Genomic DNA, 18,301 nt, shown 5'->3' on the forward strand with positions numbered 1-18,301 from the left:
CTCTCTGCCTAACTCGTTCAGCCCAACTCAGAGGCAGTCCGTGTCTTTCGATTGGTGGAGGGTCAGAGAGACGGTGCCTCTGATTGGTCAGGCCCCGAGGTGGGTGGAACTGAGCGGAATTGCATGGTGAAAAGGAAAGTCAATCAGGCTCCGAGTCCCGCCTTCTGAGATTGGCGGGTAACCTAGCAACGCAGGTACCTCCGGAGGTAACGTTAGGTAGAAAAACCTGGAGCTCTCAGAGCAGGTGAGTGACCAGGTGGGGAAGGGCTGGGAATGAGAGGGAAATGCGGAAAGGCGGCTAGCCTGCTATCCTTTGGCTCTCCGAGGGGTCAGTAACCCTCATCGCGATCCCATCCCCGCCCCAGGTCCCTGCTCTCCAGCCCTTGCCTACAAGGACCACTAGACATCTTCCGTGACCCTGCCTGTACTCTGTCCCTCCGCTTATCGTCTCCATGGCCCTGTTTTCTCATCTCTTAAACGTGGAGTCACATCGTAGTTAACTAATTTCAAGTCAAACACAGGTGCTGGGGGTGAGAGGGTAGTTTATAAGTCCCCTACCATTCTACCCAAGGGCCCTATCTTCCAGGGTAAGCGTGCAATGCAAGGCATCTCAATGGAATGAGTGTTGTTGATATTAGGTCATTTTGATTATGCCAATTTTTGCCTTTTGTGCTAACTTGAAAACGTAATTCCCTGCCCTGACCCCGTTTCTCAGTTGGTTAGAGCATCCTCCCCATACACCAAGGTTGCAGGTTCAATCCCCAGTCAAGGCCCATACACGAAGCAAGCAATGAATGCATACATAAGTGGAACAACAATTTGATGTCTCTCTCTTTCTCCCCTCCTTTCTCTATCTAAACTCAATAAATAAAAATTTAAAAAAAAACTTAATTACCATCCCTGCCCTTAAAATGTGCAATGACTTCCCCCACAGTCCCTCATTTACATACTTAAGACACAGGGTTTGCATTGAGGATTAAATGAGGTAAGACAATGAAGAACTTGGCGTGGAGCTGAGGAACATAGGACTCAGTGAAAAGTAGCATTTTTCCCCTTAAAACAATCCGTCCTTGACTCTTCCTGCTTAAAAGAATTCCAACAGAGTTCTCTCTTTCCACACCTTAAATATTCATACATTCAGCCAGTATTTGCTGAGTGCCTGCTACTGGGGGCTGGGGTGGAGCGATCCATAAAGGAAACTCCATTCCTCCCTTCAAGGAACTTGTCTAAAGTGAGAGAGGGAGATTAATCAAATACTAATATACAGGTCAACGTAAAATGGCACCTGCAGAGATTCAGTTCCACAATGATGGGGGGAGGAGGTCAACAAATCCTCTCCTCAAGAAGCAATGAGGGCCCTAACCTGTTTGGCTCAGTGGATAGAGCGTCAGCCTGCAGACTGGAGGGTCCCAGGTTCGATTCCAGTCAAGGGCATGTACCTTGGTTGCGGGCACATACCCCAGTAGGGGGTGTGCAGGAGGCAGTTGATCGATGTTTCTCTCCCATCAATGTTTCTAACTCTTTATCCCTCTCCCTTCCTCTCTGTAAAAAATCAATAAAACATATTTTTAAAAAAAAGAAGAAGCAATGAGGGCCACTGTGACGGCTGCCTTTTCTAACCAATCGAATCAGAGAGACTTTCTTTTTTTTTTTTTAATATGTTTTATTGATTTTTACAGAGAGGAAGAGAGAGGGTTAGAGAGTTAGAAACATTGGGGATGTGCCCGCAACCAAGGTACATGCCCTTGACCGGAATCGAACCTGGGACCCTTCAGTCCGAAGGCCGACGCTCTATCCACTGAGCCAAACCGGTTTTGGCCAGAGAGACCTTCTTGTTCCCTAGTCCCCCTGTAAGGTGACAGAAAGGAAGTAAGAACCGTAACTAGGATAACCAGGCCAGGCCAGGCCAGGGCAAACGGCTAAGGACTGAAAGTGGTGGGAGAGTCGAGAGTGAGAAGCAGTGCATTCTAATATAGAGACGTTGCTAGTAGAAAGCAAGAGTCTAGCCCACCGTTTCCTTTCCCAGACGTCACACACCACTCAGAAAGCCTTTTGATGGAAAGAAAGCAGCTGTAACAGAGGCTGCGGGGCCATAGCATCAGTCTCCCCACCCCCGAGCTGGATGGGCTGCCCAGGGCATCCCAGACAGAGCTCTGCCCTGGCCTGGGCCAGGGGTCCGTCCAGAACGGGTCCCAGGCATCTGTGGCCCGACATAAATGCCAGAGTTTTAGCTTGGCGTGTTCACTTGCAGTGGAAGACGGGATGAAAGGGGCTAGTCTTCCCTGTCCGCTCCATTGCTAGGTGCCCCCACACTTTCCTTTTTCCCCAGGAGAGGAGACCTTGGGGCAATGAGGCCCATGTAGCACCTGACTCATGCCTGAACTTATTATAACACTTCCCTTTGAAGAGGGCTTTTAACTCTCCAAAGGGCTTTCCCATGTGCCACACCACCCCCCTCCACCAGCGCCCTTTGATGTGGCTGGGACAGGTGTATGCCCAGGAGCCAGAGAGATAAGGGACTCTGACTCACCCAGACTTATTCCCAGAGCCTCTGACAGGGGCGAGTTTTGCACCCAGGTCTCCTAATATCAGTTTGTGACTCTGATCTTTGATTCTGTAACTGATGGTGGCTTTATTTTATTAATTTTATTTTTTAATTTTCTTTTTTGTTATTAATCCTCACCCGAGAATATTTTTCCATTGACTTTCTAGAGAGAGTGGAAGGGAGAGGGAGAGACAGAGAGAGAAACATCGATGTGAGAGAGAGAGACATTGATTGGTTGGCTCCCACACAAGCCCCAACCAGGGCTGGGGATCGAGCCTGCAACCTCTGCACGTGCCCTGGACCAGAATGGAACCTGGGACCCTTTTGTCTGCAGGCCAACACTCGATCCACTGAGCCAAACCGGCCAGGGCCCTGATGGGGCTCAGGACGACACAGGTGTCAGCTTGTCAGACAGAGCTGGGACAGACTTCCTTTGAACCTGGATGGAGCACTAGACCTGTGATGGGAGGCCAGGAGTTTATGGCAGAGCAAGGCCTCTGTGGTCTAGACCCGTGGTTCTCAACCAGGAGCAGCCCCACGCCACACTCCGCCCTGCAGGGACATTTGGCAATATCTGCAGACTCTGTCTCCAATTGGTCAGAAACTGGTCGTGGGAGATGGTGCTACTGGCAGGCAGTAGGTGGAGGTCAGGGATGCTGCTCTCATATAATAGCAGCAGGTTGTATCCTAACAGCCAATCCAATGCCTTTAACACGAGGGCTTTCCAACACAGGTTTTTCTTTTTAACCACAAACCAAAGAAATACATTCTCCTTCATGACCCAGCAGATATGTTTAATTACAAATGAGTATTTACTCCATATAGTGCACTCTAATATTTTCTATTGTCTTTCATTTATTTATTTTTAAAATATATATATATTATATATATTTCTTTATTGATCTCAGAGAGGAAGGGAGAGATAGAAACATCAATGATGAGAGAGAATCATTGATTGGCTGCCTCCTGCACCCTCCCCACTGGGGATCGAGCCAGCAACCTGGGCATGTGCCCTGACGGGGAATTGAACCTGGGACCCTTTAGTCCACAGATTGACACTCTATCCACTGAGCAAAACCGGCTCGGGCGTCTTTCATTTATTTTTAACTAGTGAATTGATTTCACTCACTAACGGGGCACAACCCTTGGTTTAAAAAAGACACTTCTTGCCTTGGTTGGTTTGGCTCAGTGGATAGAGCATCGGCCTTCGGACTCAAGGGTCCCAGGTTCAATTCTGGTCAAGGGCATGTACCTTGGTTGCGGGCACATCCCCAGTAGGTGGTGTGCAGGAGGCAGCTGATTGATGTTTCTCTCTCATTGATGTTTCTAACTCTCTCTCTCTCTCTCCCTTCCTTTCTGTAAAAAAATCAATAAAATATATATATTTTTAAAAAGACACTTCTTCAACATAATCTGTCAGCCAGTGTTTTGCATTTTATAAGGTTATAATTTAAATATTTTTTTAAGTAGGAGAAGTTTATTTTAGAAGGGTTCTAAACTCCTTACTAGGAAATTACTTCTTCTGTCTGCAACACCCAGAATGTTCCTATCCACAGTTGTAACTGGAAATAAACACTCCTAAAACTACACTTTCGTCAAAAGAGGGATTAAAAATCACGATGAATTAATTTGTAAGGAGGAGGAAACTAGAGAATGCTGACTGGTTTAGTGGATTTCTGTTCTCCTCTGGCCAGGCTGTTTTTATTGATTTGAGAGAGAGAGAGAGAGAGAGAGAGAGAGAGAGAGAGAGAGAAACATTGATGTGAGAGAGAAACATCGATCAGTTGCCTCCTGTCCATGCCCCACCAGGTATTGAACCTGCAAAGCCTAGGTATGTGCCCTGACCAGAAATTGAACCAGCGACCTTTCAGTGCATGAGACGATGCTCAGCCAACACCAGCTGGTGCTAGCCTTGCTTTTTGACAAGAGATCTGGTCTAGACTCATTGTTCTGTCCGGAACAGTATCTAGCTAGAGTGAATATCAGGATGTACACATTATTATCTTCTCCTTAAGGAAAGTGATACAGATTTTCCAGTTGCAGAGGAGATATCAAGTTTCCTTTTTAATGAAAAGTACTTAAGTCCGAAAGTATAGCCCTAACTGGTTTGGCTAAATGGGTAGAGCGTCGGCCTGCGGACTGAAAGGTCCTGGATTTGATTCCAGTCAAAGGCACATGCCCTGGTTGTGGGCTCGATCCCCAGTTGGGGGTGTGCAGGAGGCAGCCAAGCAATGATTCTCTCTCATCATTGATGTTTCCCTTTCTCTCTCTCCCCCTCTTCCTCTCTGAAATCAATAAAAATATATTAAAGAAAAAAAAAGAACGAAAGTATACTTTAAAAAATTAAGTTGCTGATAGTACAACGTGGTCTATAGATTCGGCAGACATCCAAAGGTGGCCTGCTATGGAGAGAGATTTGGGCAACACTGCACAAGAACTAACGAGGGCCTGTTACCTGACCCATGAGGTGGGACATGCACGCTGCCCTGTGAGCCCTGTCTTGTGATCAGTTATAAGGCGTGTCTTGGTAATTAGTTGAGGATAAGTTCCAAAGTATACAAATGATTGACTCACATTATAAAAATCAATGAGAGATGATTCAAAGCCTCAATAATTTAGTCCCTCGCTTGCCTTCTGATGAGCTTCCTTAAAGAGAAAGGGATGGGATGACAGCTCTATTGTTGTACACTGTGTCTAACCCTGGGTGTGCCCCTGAGAAGCTGACACCAGCAGGAACACGCTGTGGCTTAGAAAGATCAGGGTGTGTGTGTGTGTGTGTGTGTGTGTGTGTGTGTGTACACTTACTTATGTAAAACAAAACTATGAATATTCATATTTGTGGTTGTTCAGTAGATTGACTGCTATAGGAACTAAATCTTATCTTTTTAAAAAATATATATATTTTTTTTATTGATTTCAGAGAAGAAGGGAGAGGGAGAGAGAGAAACATCAATGATGAGAGAGAATCATTGATCGGCTGCCTCCTGCATGCCCCCTACTGGGGATTGAGCCTGCAGCCCAGGCAGGTGCCCTCGACCAGAATCGAACCTGGGACCCTTCAGTCCACAGGCCGACTCTCTATCCACTGAGTCAAACCAGCGAGGGCCTAAATCTTATCTTAAACGCTTCTGTTCCCTAAGTCTCTGCTTGACAGGATTCATTGAAACTGGACCAGCAAAGAATCATTCTACTGTGTCCACCCTAGAAGTCAATCTTAAAATTGGGAGACCGGACGGAATAGTGGTTATGGGGCGCAGGCTCCTGAGACAGGCTGCCTGGGCTAAAATCCCAGCTCTATCACTTACTAGCTGTAAACTAAGGAACACTTCTAACCCCTCTCTGCCTCCCTTTTCTCGTCTATAAATGGAGGTAATAAAAGCTCCAACCTCATCAGGTTGTTATGAAGAATAAAGGAGTTAATTCATGTAAAGATTTAGAATAGCCCTGGCTGGTTTTCTTAGTGGTTAGAGCGTTGGACCATGGACTTAAGGGTCTCTGGTTCAATTCCTGGTCAAGGGCATATTCCTGGGTTGCAGGTTCGATCCTGAGCCCCATCAGGGCGAGTGAAGGGGCAATCAGTCTATATGTCTCCCCGCCCCACACACACAACCGCATCCTTCCTCACTTTCACTCTCTCTAAATTTCAATGGAAAAAATATCCTCAGGTGAGGAATAAAAAAAAAAAAAAAAGAATTTAGAATGGTGTTTGACACATAGTATGTTCTCTGGTATTCCTTAAAATGAGATTCCCCCATCTGTCCCCCCACACACATATACTCCAGTTTTCTTTTCTTTTTTTAAATTGTATTTGTATTGATTTCAGAGAAGAAGGGAGGAGAGAGATAGAAATATCAATGATGAGAGAGAATCATTGATTGGCTGCCTCCTGCACGCCCCCCACTGGGGATCGAGCCCCGCAACCCAGGCATGTGCCCTGACTGGGAATCGAACCGTGACCTCCTGGTTCATAGGTTGATGCTCAACCACTGAGCTCCCAGTTTTGTTTTGTTTTAACACCCTCTGACTTGTCCACGCGCCAGTGTTAAATTTGTGGGGTAGTTGTAAGGTTAAATTTTCTTCCCCTTTTCCTCCCGAGGGAAAAAAATATAATTTCCCTCAAAACCTTTTTTTTCAAAACGTTCTGTGAGTAATAAAATATCTAACCAGCCCCCTTGAATGAAGCCGAGGTATAATTTGCATGATAAAGATATATTTCCATTTATAAAGTTCATCAGCAGAATTAATGACAAATAAAAGGAAGGTCCAATTAAAGTTCCCCACCCATTAGCAATCTTGCTTCAACTCTCAGGGCAGGAATTTTCAAAGGAGAGGCTCAAGTTGGAAATTATTTCAATATGAAGGTTGGTGGCATTAAAAAAAGGACACGGAATGGTCATATTAGAATTCAAGGAAAAGAGATTCTCCAGTGGTTTTTGTCATCGCAGTCAGCCGCGCTTCCCCCCATCCTAGTTCCACGGGCTTTTTCTTGTTCACCCAAATGAGCTGTCAAGAACTGATGGGCGTCATCATAATCAAAGAAAACAAGTTTGCCCTTTAAAGCAAAAGAGGTAATTTGGCTGAAAGCAAATTGGAAACATTTCATGTAACGTTGCGTTTCCAGCCGCCATCCCCGAAGAATTCGGGCGTTTTGATTTATGCCTGCGAGGTTTGCGGGGGGAGGAGGAAAGGGGGGCCAGGAGAGGGGAGAAGTGCGTTCATTAACCGCTTTGGTCCCATTCATCCTGTGGCCGTGGGCCACAGAGCCTCCATCCTCGGAGAGGATGGGCCCTGGCTGTCCTTAGCACGTTCTCCTCAGGAAACAGCCTTAAAGGAACCGGAGATGGAAGGAAAAGCAGGAAGTGGGTGGGGATGGAAGAGATGCCTTTCTCCTCCGCTCAGTCCTCAGCTCCCGGAGGCTTCTGGGATCCCTTTGGCCCGGCCCAGGACCGAGCAGCCTTAGCACCTGAACCGGCTACCTGGATCCTGGTTTTCGTCACTTCCGGCATTTCTCTGACTCCCACCCCTTCTCTCTGTTTACTCTTCCTCCTCCTTTGCCTTTAAATCTCTGGAGCCCGCTCCTACTTGTGCTGCCAGTGGCCTAGACTGTGTTGCCAGCTAGGGTTCTGGGGTCACAAGCAACAGGAACTGGCCCCGGCTAAACGAACGGTGCACGGTGACGGAAAAGCTGAAGAACCGGGGTCCGAAAGGACGGCAGCTGAGGGGGTTCTGGGGATCTTGGTGGCAGGGTCCTCAGAACCCACCACTGGCAGGCATCAGCCGCCACCATCTCCCGCCCACGTGGCCCTCGGAATTCCCTGGAGGAAGCAAGCAGGGCTCTCTGATCAGCAGCCCCACCAGGATGGCACACAGCGGGAGAGAGGATCCGAGTCCTGAAAGGGAAACTGGGGGCTGTCGCCTGACAAAGAGGAAACGGATCACAGGAAGGCCAGGACATCCTGTCCACTGTCTGCTCTGGTTATGGCAGCTGGAACTCGAGGCATTTAAACGGCCTCTCCCAGTTTCCCCAGTGACTCAAGGGCCCCGAAATTCTCTCCCCGTCACCCAAACCCGAAGCTGTCCGTCACTCCTCAAGTCCTGTTGGTTCCTTCTTCTGATTGTCATGGGCTTGAACTGTGTCTGCAGCCACCCCCCGCTGTGAGGGAGGCTGAGCAGGAGCGCAGTGTTTCCAGCCTGCACGGTATAGGCAAGCAAGTTGGGATGGGGATGGCGCCTGCCACCGGGGGCTCGGCATTGTGATAACCTGAAGTGAGAATTCGGCCAAGGCTGGAAGCCCGGGAGAGGCTTCGCTGAAGAAGTGACACCTGAACTGAGAACAAGGAATTAACTTGGCAAGAAAGAGAGAGGGGTGCATTGCAGGAAAAAAGAAACAGCATGTGCAAAGGCCCTGAGGTGGAAGGTTTATAGTATCTCAATTTATCAGCCGGCCTCCAGTCCTTTCCCTATAAATCATCCATACAACAGATCTCTCTCAAAAAATCTGATTTTGTCCTGTCACGTTTCCTGCAATCAAAATGGATCCCAATGTCCTGCCAGATCAAGTCCCCAGTCTGGTGTTGAAGGCTGGCCGTAATCTCATCCTATTCTGTGACTGCAGCTTTATTCTCTTCCTCCTCTAGTTGTTGACCTGCATGCATGCATGTTTCATCTCCCAAACCAGGTTATAAACTCTGGCAGGACAGGAACCACGCCTGGCATCGCCTTCATATCCCCAGGGGCTCAGTAAAGACCAGACTAGATCTCTACAGGGATGATCTTTATTGCAGGGGGCAGCAGCAGATGTAAGCCGACCAGCTGCGCAGCTCTTTCATCATCTAAGCGAGAGATTATAAGGCCCCTGGTGGCAGAGAGGCTGCTGAAAGGGAGGATGTGGAGAGGGAGCTGTCGAGGAGAGATCACTGATAGAAGTGGGGGGCAGATCGGATGTGTGGGGGAGGAAGAGTGTGGGGTGGCACTCAGGTTTCTGACTTGAGCAACTAGGATGGCTGATCATCAGGACAAGGGATAAAGAAGGAGCAGGGTGAGGGATGGGCACGTGGTGGGGGGCTAGGAGGGGGGCCGTCTGTCTTAGATGCTTTATGCTGGGAGCCCAGGTTCATCAGAGACTTCCGGATCTCCAATGGGGCTGAGACTCTAACTGGGAAATCATCGAGGTCCTGGACTTGGGATTTCGGTTTCCCTGGGCTAATAATATTAGTTATTATTTATTGAGCACTCACAATGTCCAGGCCCCGTGCCAGAAACATCCCACAGAAGCTGAAGATCCCTGTCTTATGGCCGATGAAGCCGGGGCTTAGGGGAATTAGATAAAAGCCCAAGGTCCACCAGCAAGGATCTGAACCCAAGCGGGGTGGCTGCAGAGAGAGCTCTTAGTCATCATGCCATGTAGCAATGTAAGTTATTGATTTCTGGTTGCCCCCGTAGGTTTTTCTGAAGCGGTCTTATAAATAGGCGTTTTATTCTGTAACAGCTGAAGCTTTCCAGAAGATTTGCAAAGATAATACAGAATTCCCGTATGCCCTCCATTGGCTCCCCCTACTGTTAACATCTTACATAAGCGTGTTATGTTTGTCCAAACGAAGACACTAACACTGATGCAATGCTATTGACCAGACTATCCACTTGATTGGGAGTTCACCAGTTTTCTTACTAACTCCTTGTTTTCCTTTCAGAATTCAATCCGGGGTACAGTGTTGCATGTAGCAAAGCCGTTTTTTAAACAATGCATTTCAAAGTCATTGTCCATCCCACCCTGATTTAAAAACCCAGCGCAAGGTGGGCTGTGCGGGTCCTAGTCCTGTTTGCTCTGTCCCTGTTCTGCTCTGTGTCTTGGGCTGTTCTCCCCTCCCCCACCCTCCCCCAGCAGGCTGCATTGCCCAGGCTCCCTTGTCAGCTGGTTCCTCACTGGGTTTGACCAATGGGAGGCACTGCTGTTAGATTGGAGGGCGGGATGAAGGGAGAAGCCCAAGTACCTCTCCCTCTTTGCTTTGGGCTGTTCGTGGCAGTGGCCACAGGTCCTCTGGAACTGCAGCCTCTCCCGGATAGGAAATGGCTGGGGTTCTGGCTTCCCCAGGCTGACCCTGATCCCGAAGCTCCCCACCTCCTCCTGGGGTGGCTTCCTGCCACGAACGATTTAACCATTGCCGCTGGGGGGCTGGCAAGGGGGGACTTCACCTTGCCCTGGTTGGCCTCTCAACTCCTCCATCACCTGTGTTACCAGTTTTCTGTACTTAAATACTTAGAATGATGTCCACATCCCTGGTTGGTCCCTGCCTGACACTTGTGCCCAAGACCCACCTCCACACTTGGCTCTCCTACCCCTGTGGCCCTGACGCGGTCACAAAGCTACCAACTGCTGTCAGTGAGGGCCTCTGTGGACCCTCAAAGCCAAGTTTATGGTTGACGTCTGCACAGCTCTCCTAACTGCGTGCCCCTTCCTTTTTCAGGAAAATAGAGGCAGGAGGCCTGTCTAGTCTGTCAAAGTCTCCCAGGGCCCACAAAGACCAAGAAGGCTGCTGGTAACATGGCGTTAGACATCCTGGCCGTGGGCGCCCTCTACCAGGGCCCGGACATCAACAAAATGAGGGGGATAGCAGAGTCACCCAAAAAGACAACTTCCGCACCAAAACCCTTCGCCCCCTTGAAGACCAAGCTCACCACCATCGAGACCAAGAGGATCATGTCCGTGCTGGATGAGACCATCCAAAAGGTGGAGTTGGTGACGCTGCTGTCCTCCGTGGCAGCCAACATGGAGGACCTGGAGGGCCTGCTGGGCGAGGACCTCACCAGGGCAGTGCGGGAGCACGAGGACCTGTGCCAGGTCCTCATGGACAAGGTCAACTACCTGCAGGAGGAGGAGATGCAGCTGCAGGCCGAGGAGGAGTTCGAGGAGGAAGCCTGGTTCCGAGACCTCCTCCTGTCCATCGAGCTGCAGAAATCCAACCTCCTGCCAGTCATGGGGCAGATCAAAGACTCCACCAAGAACATCCTGAGACTCCTGCTCAGCAACCCGCAGGTGGCCCAGCTCCTGCGGGTGCAGGCGCAGGACAGGGGCCCGGGAGCCCAGGGCTTCATCGACAGCCTGGTGGAGCTCCGCGGCTTCCTGTTTGAGAAGCTGCTCACCAGCCCCATGGAAGCCAGAGACAAGACCCAGTTCATCCAGGACATCACCAAGCGGAACATGAGGAACCAGGAGGTCATCGATGCGCTGGAGAACGAACTGGCCGAGAGAATGAAGAACAGGGCTGCAGAGGTATCGCTTACCGTGTTCTGGAAGGAGCCCCACGGGGAGCCCAAACCTTCTGGCAGTTGGGTTCTCCGCCCTGCCCCTCTGCGCCCCGCCCCCCACAGGGATTTAAGTAGATGCTTTCATTCATTTATTCCATGAATATGGTTTTGAGTACTTATAAGGTGCCAGGTCTTATAAATAAGCCCACATGGTCCCAGCCTCATGGAGTTCACAGTAAGGAAGATAGGACTTAAAGAGCTGATTTAATTACAGGTTTTAAAAATATATCTTTTTTATTGATTTCAGAGAGGAAGGGAGAGGGAGAGAGAGAGGGATAGAAACATCAACAATGAGAGAGAATCGTTGATCGGCTGCCTCCTGCATGCCCCTTACTGGGGACCGAGCCCGCAGCCGGGATTGTGCCCTTGACTGGGAATAGAACCCTGACCTCCTGGTTCATAGGTCAACGCTCAACCACTGAGTCACGCCAGCCAGGCTAATTACAGTTGTGAGACATACAATGAAGGGTAAGTATAAGGTGCTGTAAGAGAGGGTTATAGGAGAGCTGAACTCACACCCAAAGGGTCCAGGATGGTGAAACCAAGACCCCACGAACGAGAGAGAGTGAGGCAGACAGATGAGGTAGGGACGACCTTCCTGGCCAGGGGCAGGCAAACTTTCTACAAAGGGCTGCGCAGTAAACACTCTGTGTTTGGAGGGCCAGTCTCCGTTGCAACTGCTGAACTCAACTGAATCCCTAGTGTAAAAGCAGCCATAAGCAATCCATAAATGAATGGTCTATGTTCCAATAAAACTTTATTTACAAATACAGGCAGGCAGCCCAATTTGGCCTGTGGGCCTTTGTTTGCAGACCCCCTGTCCCAGGTGGGGGGAGAGTGGGGAGTGTGTGTACCTAGGAACCCAAAACTGCCAGTGAGCTGAAGAGAAGGGGCAAAGATGGGCCTGGAGAGAGGGGCAGGGGGCGGTTCACTCGGGGTTGGGGTTTGAGGCCTAATCAAGGGATGTGGTCTTTGTCCTCAGGGCGAGGGGCAGGTGGGAGGGGTGGAAGCACTAAAAAAATGTTTAAGAAGGAAAATGGGTGGGTGGGTGGTTGGGAAGAGATCAACTGAAGAACTTGTAGGCATATATGCATAACCCATGGACACAGACAGTAGGGTGGTGAAGGCCTGGGGCGGGGGCGAGTAGAAGGGGTCAATGGGGCAAAAAGGGGACATATGTAATACTTTCAACAATAAAGATTTTTTTAAAAAAGGAAGGAAACGATCTGTACCTAATAATAATCATAGGTCCCATGTTAATACAGTTGGCCCATGAACAACACAGCTTTAAGCTCCACAGGCCCACTTATGCGTGGGTTTTCTCTTCCTTGGGATTTTCTAAACCACATTGTCTCCTGTCTAGCTTACTCTCTTGTAAGAATACGGTACGTAACACATATGACAGAAAAAATATGTGTTAGCCGACTATGTTATTGGTAAGGCTTGGGATCAGCCTTTCGAGTTTATATATAAAACAGCCCAGTCCTCCACCCCATCCCTATTTTTAAAAAAAATATATTATTGATTTCAGAGAGGAAGGGAGAGGGAGAGATAGAAACATCAAGGATGAGAGAGAATCATGGATCGGCTGCCTTCTGCACGCCCCCTACTGGGGATCCAGCCCACAACCCGGGCATGTTCCCTTGGCCAGACTCAAACCCGGGACCCTTCAGTCCACAGGCCGACGCTCTATCCACTGAGCCAAAAGGCCAGGCTGTCCCTGTTTTGAACCAACTGAGGGCAGGGGACAAGCCAGGCCCTCAGGGAGAGCAGGTGGCAGTCCTGTGGGGCGTGTTGATCACACCTTCCTGCATCACACCGTGTCTCTGCCAACTGGGCACCCCCACTGTGCCCCCAGCAGGAGCGTCCCACTGTCCCAGCCCTCTCCCCTGCCCTCCATTCATGCCAGGAAATAGAGGGGGTGGCCAAGAACCCCGGCTCGGGGTCAGACAGACCTGGCTTCAAATGCCGGCTCAGCTGCACCACCCCGGACAGACGACTTGACCCCTTCAGCCTCAGTTTCCTCGTCTGTCATCAAGCTGTCCCTGTGCCCACCGGCGGTGGGGCAGGACTCGGCGAGGTGATCACACAGCAATGGCTGGCGTCTGTGCTGAGCCGTGGTCACGTAGGTATTAACGCGGCCTCTCCTCTCCCGGGCCCAGGTGGAGAAGGAGAACTTTGTGATCCAGGAGCTGAAAAACCACCTGCACCAGGTGCTCAAGTTCTCGGAGAACAGCCTGCTCCGCACCAAGCAGGAGGCGGAGAAGCAGCAGAAGGCGGACTATCGGGCCTCGCAGGCCCGGGTGGCCAAGATCCAGCAGGACATCCTGCAGCTGCGCTCGCAGTTCCACAGCCTGGTCATGGAGAACCGGGAGGCCGAGCAGGCGCTCAGGAAGGTGCCCTGGGGAGCCACCGGGCGGGGGACGGGGTGGAGGGGGTCCAGCGTGGAGGGCAGGGCTGCCCCAGCCACCAGGAAGCCCAGGGTGGAGCCGGAGTCCCCTGGGAGGCAGGAGGGTACAGCACACGGGCCTGGGGCAGAGATGGCGCCCGTCCTGCTGCCGCACGCCTCCTCCGTGACCTTGGGCAGGTTCCCTCGTCCCGAGCCTTTCGGGGATGATGAAACCCACCTGTCAATACCGTGCAGAGGAACCAAAGGAGCACGTGAGCCTCAGGCCCATTGCCGAGCCTCAGTTTTCACATCTTTAACATGAAAGTGATCGCTGAAACCGGTTTGGCTCAGTGGATAGAGCGTCAGCCTGCGGACTCAAGGGTCCCAGGTTCGGTTCCGGTCAAGGGCATATACCTTGGTTGCGGGCACATCCCCAGTAGGGGGTGTGCAGGAGGCAGCTGATCAATGTTTCTAACTCTCTATCCCTCTCTCTTCCTCTCTGTAAAAAATCAATAAAATATATTTAAAAAATAATAAAAAAAAATGAAAGTGATCAACTCAGTCTTAACAAGAATTAAATGAGATGACAGGCAGAGGGCTGGTGCTCAGTACATACCATGCCCCCTGTGCCTTCTCCATCACCTCAGCCAGGACCCAGGCCCACTGCGCACTCGCGTGTTTCGAAGTCCCTCTCCCGACGAAGGGCACCCTTTCTAATACTTGTTCCCGGTTTCATTTTAGTGTCACGACTCTTTTGAGCACCTGGCGGAAGCCACAGGCCTCTCCCCCATCAAATACCGAGGCGCACACGTCCACACTGGCGGGCAATCCTTGGGGGTCACAGGCCCAGCTATGCTGCCCAGTTAAGAATTCTTGCTCTGTAGGATCAGGGAGCTGGTTTGTTATTATTTTTAAATTGAGGTGAAATTCACATAGCGTGGAATTCACCATTTTAAAGCGAACCGTTCAGTGGCATTTAGCACATTCACAGTGCTGTGCAACCACCGCCTCGGTATGGTTCCAGACATTTCCATCCCTCCAAAATAAAACCCACACCCATTACGCAGTTTCTCCCACTCCTTCCCTCCCCCGGCCCCCGAAAACCACTCATCTCCTCTCTGTCTCTATGGATTTGCCTATTCTGGGAGTTTCATACAAAAAGAATCATAAAACCTGTGGCCTTTCGTGTCCGGCTCCTTTCACTCAGCATCATGTTTACAAGGTTCATCCATGATGTAAGGTGTAACAGTACTTCATTCCTTTTTATGGCTGAATAACATTCCATTGTATGGATGGGAGCTGATCTCTTTTAAAAGCAAAATTAGATCACGACCCTCTACTGCATCTAAGCCCACCCAATAGCTTCCCCTCCCCCTTACACTAGACCCCAAGCTCCTCCCCCTTCTGCCACTCCCCCTGCCACTCAGCTTCCCACTCTGCCCTCCCCGGGACCACGCTCCTCGGCCACTCCATTCCAGCCACACCGGCTTGACCTCTGTTCTAGAAACACCACAAGCTCGTTCCCATCCCACGGCCTTTGCATCAGCTGCTCCCTCTGCTTAGAATGTTCTGGAGCCAGACTGCTGGCTTCAAACAGAGCTCTAGCACTCACCAGCTCTATGTCCTTGGGCAAGTGAGTGAGCACGGCTGACCCTCAGTTTCCTCATCTGTGAAACGGAGGACCCACCTTGTGTGGATTCATAGGCGAGGCATGTAAGGCACCCACCCCAGGGCCGGCTGGTGCGGAACGTGCTTGGCATTGTTCATTGTACATACTAGCCTGTCAGTCAATGACTAACTGGATTTGTTTTTTTGTGTTTTGTTTTTTTTTTAGAAAAAATATAAAGTGGAGACGGAAATCGAGAACTGGATCCAGAAATACGATACGGAGATGAGCGAAAAGCAGGTATTTGTTACTGCATAGGTCTCTCTCAAGTGTATTTCCCACAATCCTCTAGGAGTGGGGGATGGGAGGAGAGGCCCCAGGATGGCCTGCGGTCTTGGCCAAGTTCTGGGCCTCCCTGCTCCTTCGGTAGGCTCCAGGGTTTGTCTAGCCTGGGGCAGTGAGGGGAGAGGTGGGAAGGGAAGGATCCAGGAGCTCTGAGCCTCTACACCAGCCCAGTGACCCTGGCACCCTCTAGTGTCCACATCGCGTACTCGCTGCTCCTGCCGGCACCCATGCCAGGGCTCATCCCCAGTGGACTCAGGCGTGAGCTTGCCTCCGCCACGTCCCTCTGCCACGCAGAAAGCTCCTGCCTGCCATGTGCCAGGTGCTGGGACCCGGCAGTGACAAAGGCCCGTGGCCACTTGGAGGTTCTGCGCTAGCGTCACTCACCAGCCGTGGGCCCTAAGCAAGGGGCGTGGCCTCTCTGGGCCCATTTCTGCGTGATCAGCGGGGTGGTCACCCCCAGGCCGGGCAGGCTGCGGTCAGTGAGGCACCACTGTCGCCAATGCTTGTGTCCCGCACGGGGTCTGGCCTGCAGGAAGTGCTCAGGGAAACGTAGCCTACAATATGGGGTGCCCTCAAGCCCCCCACCAGCTCTGTGGTAACCTCGGTGGCCCACGGCCCTGGCTGTGGGGCCAGGAAGCCTGGTGGCACTGGAGTGTGCTGTTCAGGGAAGGGCACGTCGGGGCCTGGCTGTCTGACCACAAGTGCTCCGGGGAGGGGACCCTGGGGAGGCTGGCAAACGTGAGTGGAAGGGAGGGAGGTGGGTGTGAGCTACAGCAGGAGAGGCTGGAGTTAGACATAAGGAAGAACTGTGGGATTGAGTCCCCGGAGGAAGTCCCACTCATGCTCTTTGTGAAACGGACGGCTTCAGTGGCAGCAGCTTGCATTTTTTACGTCCCCACGCGTACCTGGCACCGCATCCAGTAATTGTGTCCGTCCTGTGTCACTTAATCCTGGAAACGGCTCCCACCCACCCCCTCCTGTGTTTGCAATTGTCACCACGTTTCAGACAAACGAAGGCTTGAACGGTGTGGCTGAGCTGGGATTTGGACTCAGTCTGGCCAACCACAAGCCGTGATCTTTCCCGGGTCCCAGGACAATTTTAGTGGGGTCCCACCTCGCACTAGGATGGACCTCATCACCTCTCACACACTCTTCCGGGCCTCGGAGGCAGAAAGCCTCGGGCAGGCGGCCTTGCTGGCCCAGAAGCCCCTGCGGGAAGGGAGGGGTGGAGGCAGGCCCGATGCCAGGTGAGCCCACCGACCCTCCGCAGGACGAGTACGAGGAGCTGGACATCATCCACAAGGAGGAGAAGATCCAGCTGGAGGAGCTGCAGCAGAGGTACGAGGTGCTGGTGGAGGAGTTCGCCCAGATCCGGGAGGAGCGGGAGATCAACTCCAAGAAGAGGATGGAGGCCGAGCAGGAGATGATGCGCATGGTGAGGGCGGCCACGCTCATCCAGGCCGTGTGGAAGGGCTACCTGGTCCGCTCCCTGCTCAGGTCCAAGAGGAAGAAACGGGGCAAGGGCAAAGCCAAGAGCGAGAAGGGCAAGGGCAAGGGCAGGAAATGAGCGCCTCCGCCAGCCCTGCTCTGATCCCCAGCACCGCCCCCTCCCAGAGAGCCGGCCAGGGAGCCGCTGGGACCAGGAAGCCCCTGGGACCAGGAAGCCCGGCCATCATGGCTTTCATACCTTTTTCAAAATTAAAAGCCATTTTAAACCACTTCCTATGAATAAACCTCCTTTTACGCAGGGTGGTTGGCTGGGCGCGTCCATGCCTGTAAATGCCGTCCCCATGAGGGGGGCGCGCAGGGTGTCAGCACTAACCATTCCTCCCTTTAGCCTCCGTGGGAGGCCAGAGCCCGGGCTGCAGCCCCCTTGGGCCCAGACCAGAAGCTGCCAAGGCCACGATGGACACGTCCCCCGCCAGGACTGCCCACGGAGGGGGGGGGGGCAGGCAGAGCCCCAACAGCACCGGCTGCCCTGCCCTCAGCCCCGCTCTGGGATTGCCCATCTGCCCACAGCCTCTCCCGCATCAGCGCTGTGAAAGCTCAGGAGTCCCGAGATCATAGCCCAGCAGCCGCCGTGGGCTTTATTTGGTGCCCAGGCAGTTGAACAATGTATCTTTTTAAAATTCACTGCTGGTATTTAGAAAAAAATCGGGGGCCCTCACACAGAAATCCAGCTTCCTGCCTTTTCTGGAAAAATCTCACCCACCAGATACCGTGGGCTCTTCCAGAGCTGAGCTGCAGCACCCCCTAGAGGGCGGAGACTGCAGGCTGCCCCAGTCCCCACCGCGCCCAGTCTTCCCAGACGCCCGCCGTGGCCTGGTCAGTTGCCCCTTATCATCACACTCAGGCTGTTGCCTCTCTTTTAGTCTAGTCGGAGGGAAGAGAGGTATTTCTGGCTCATGTCTATTTACATGGGGGAGGGAACTAATTCCTCTTGAAAGTTCTAGGAAGTTTAAACATCCCACGTTTAAAATGCCAAGAGAGCTGCTGACTTGCTTCCCTCGTGCCCCGCCTGCCCCTAGCAGGTGTCTCCACGTGCATCCCTGGCCCTGGCCACTGGGGGTCCCTCTAGGACTGCTACCCAGATGTTTCTGCCCTTCCCTTC

At 51.7% G+C, this 18,301-nt stretch overlaps 1 protein-coding gene across 1 annotated transcript; it reads left to right on the forward strand.

The window, feature by feature from the left end:
* The first annotated feature begins 164 nt into the window (after positions 1–164).
* On the forward strand, positions 165–17,408 carry IQCD (IQ motif containing D). The gene is made up of 5 exons (XM_008142740.3): positions 165–244; positions 10,510–11,315; positions 13,513–13,746; positions 15,574–15,645; positions 16,961–17,408. The coding sequence occupies exons 2-5, from the start codon at positions 10,587–10,589 to the stop codon at positions 17,255–17,257; spliced, it is 1,332 nt and encodes a 443-aa protein (XP_008140962.2). The 5' UTR covers positions 165–244; positions 10,510–10,586; the 3' UTR covers positions 17,258–17,408.
* The last annotated feature ends 893 nt before the right edge of the window (positions 17,409–18,301 follow it).

Source organism: Eptesicus fuscus, chromosome 23, assembly GCF_027574615.1.
Source record: "Eptesicus fuscus isolate TK198812 chromosome 23, DD_ASM_mEF_20220401, whole genome shotgun sequence".
NCBI classification, from domain to species: Eukaryota; Metazoa; Chordata; class Mammalia; order Chiroptera; family Vespertilionidae; genus Eptesicus; species Eptesicus fuscus.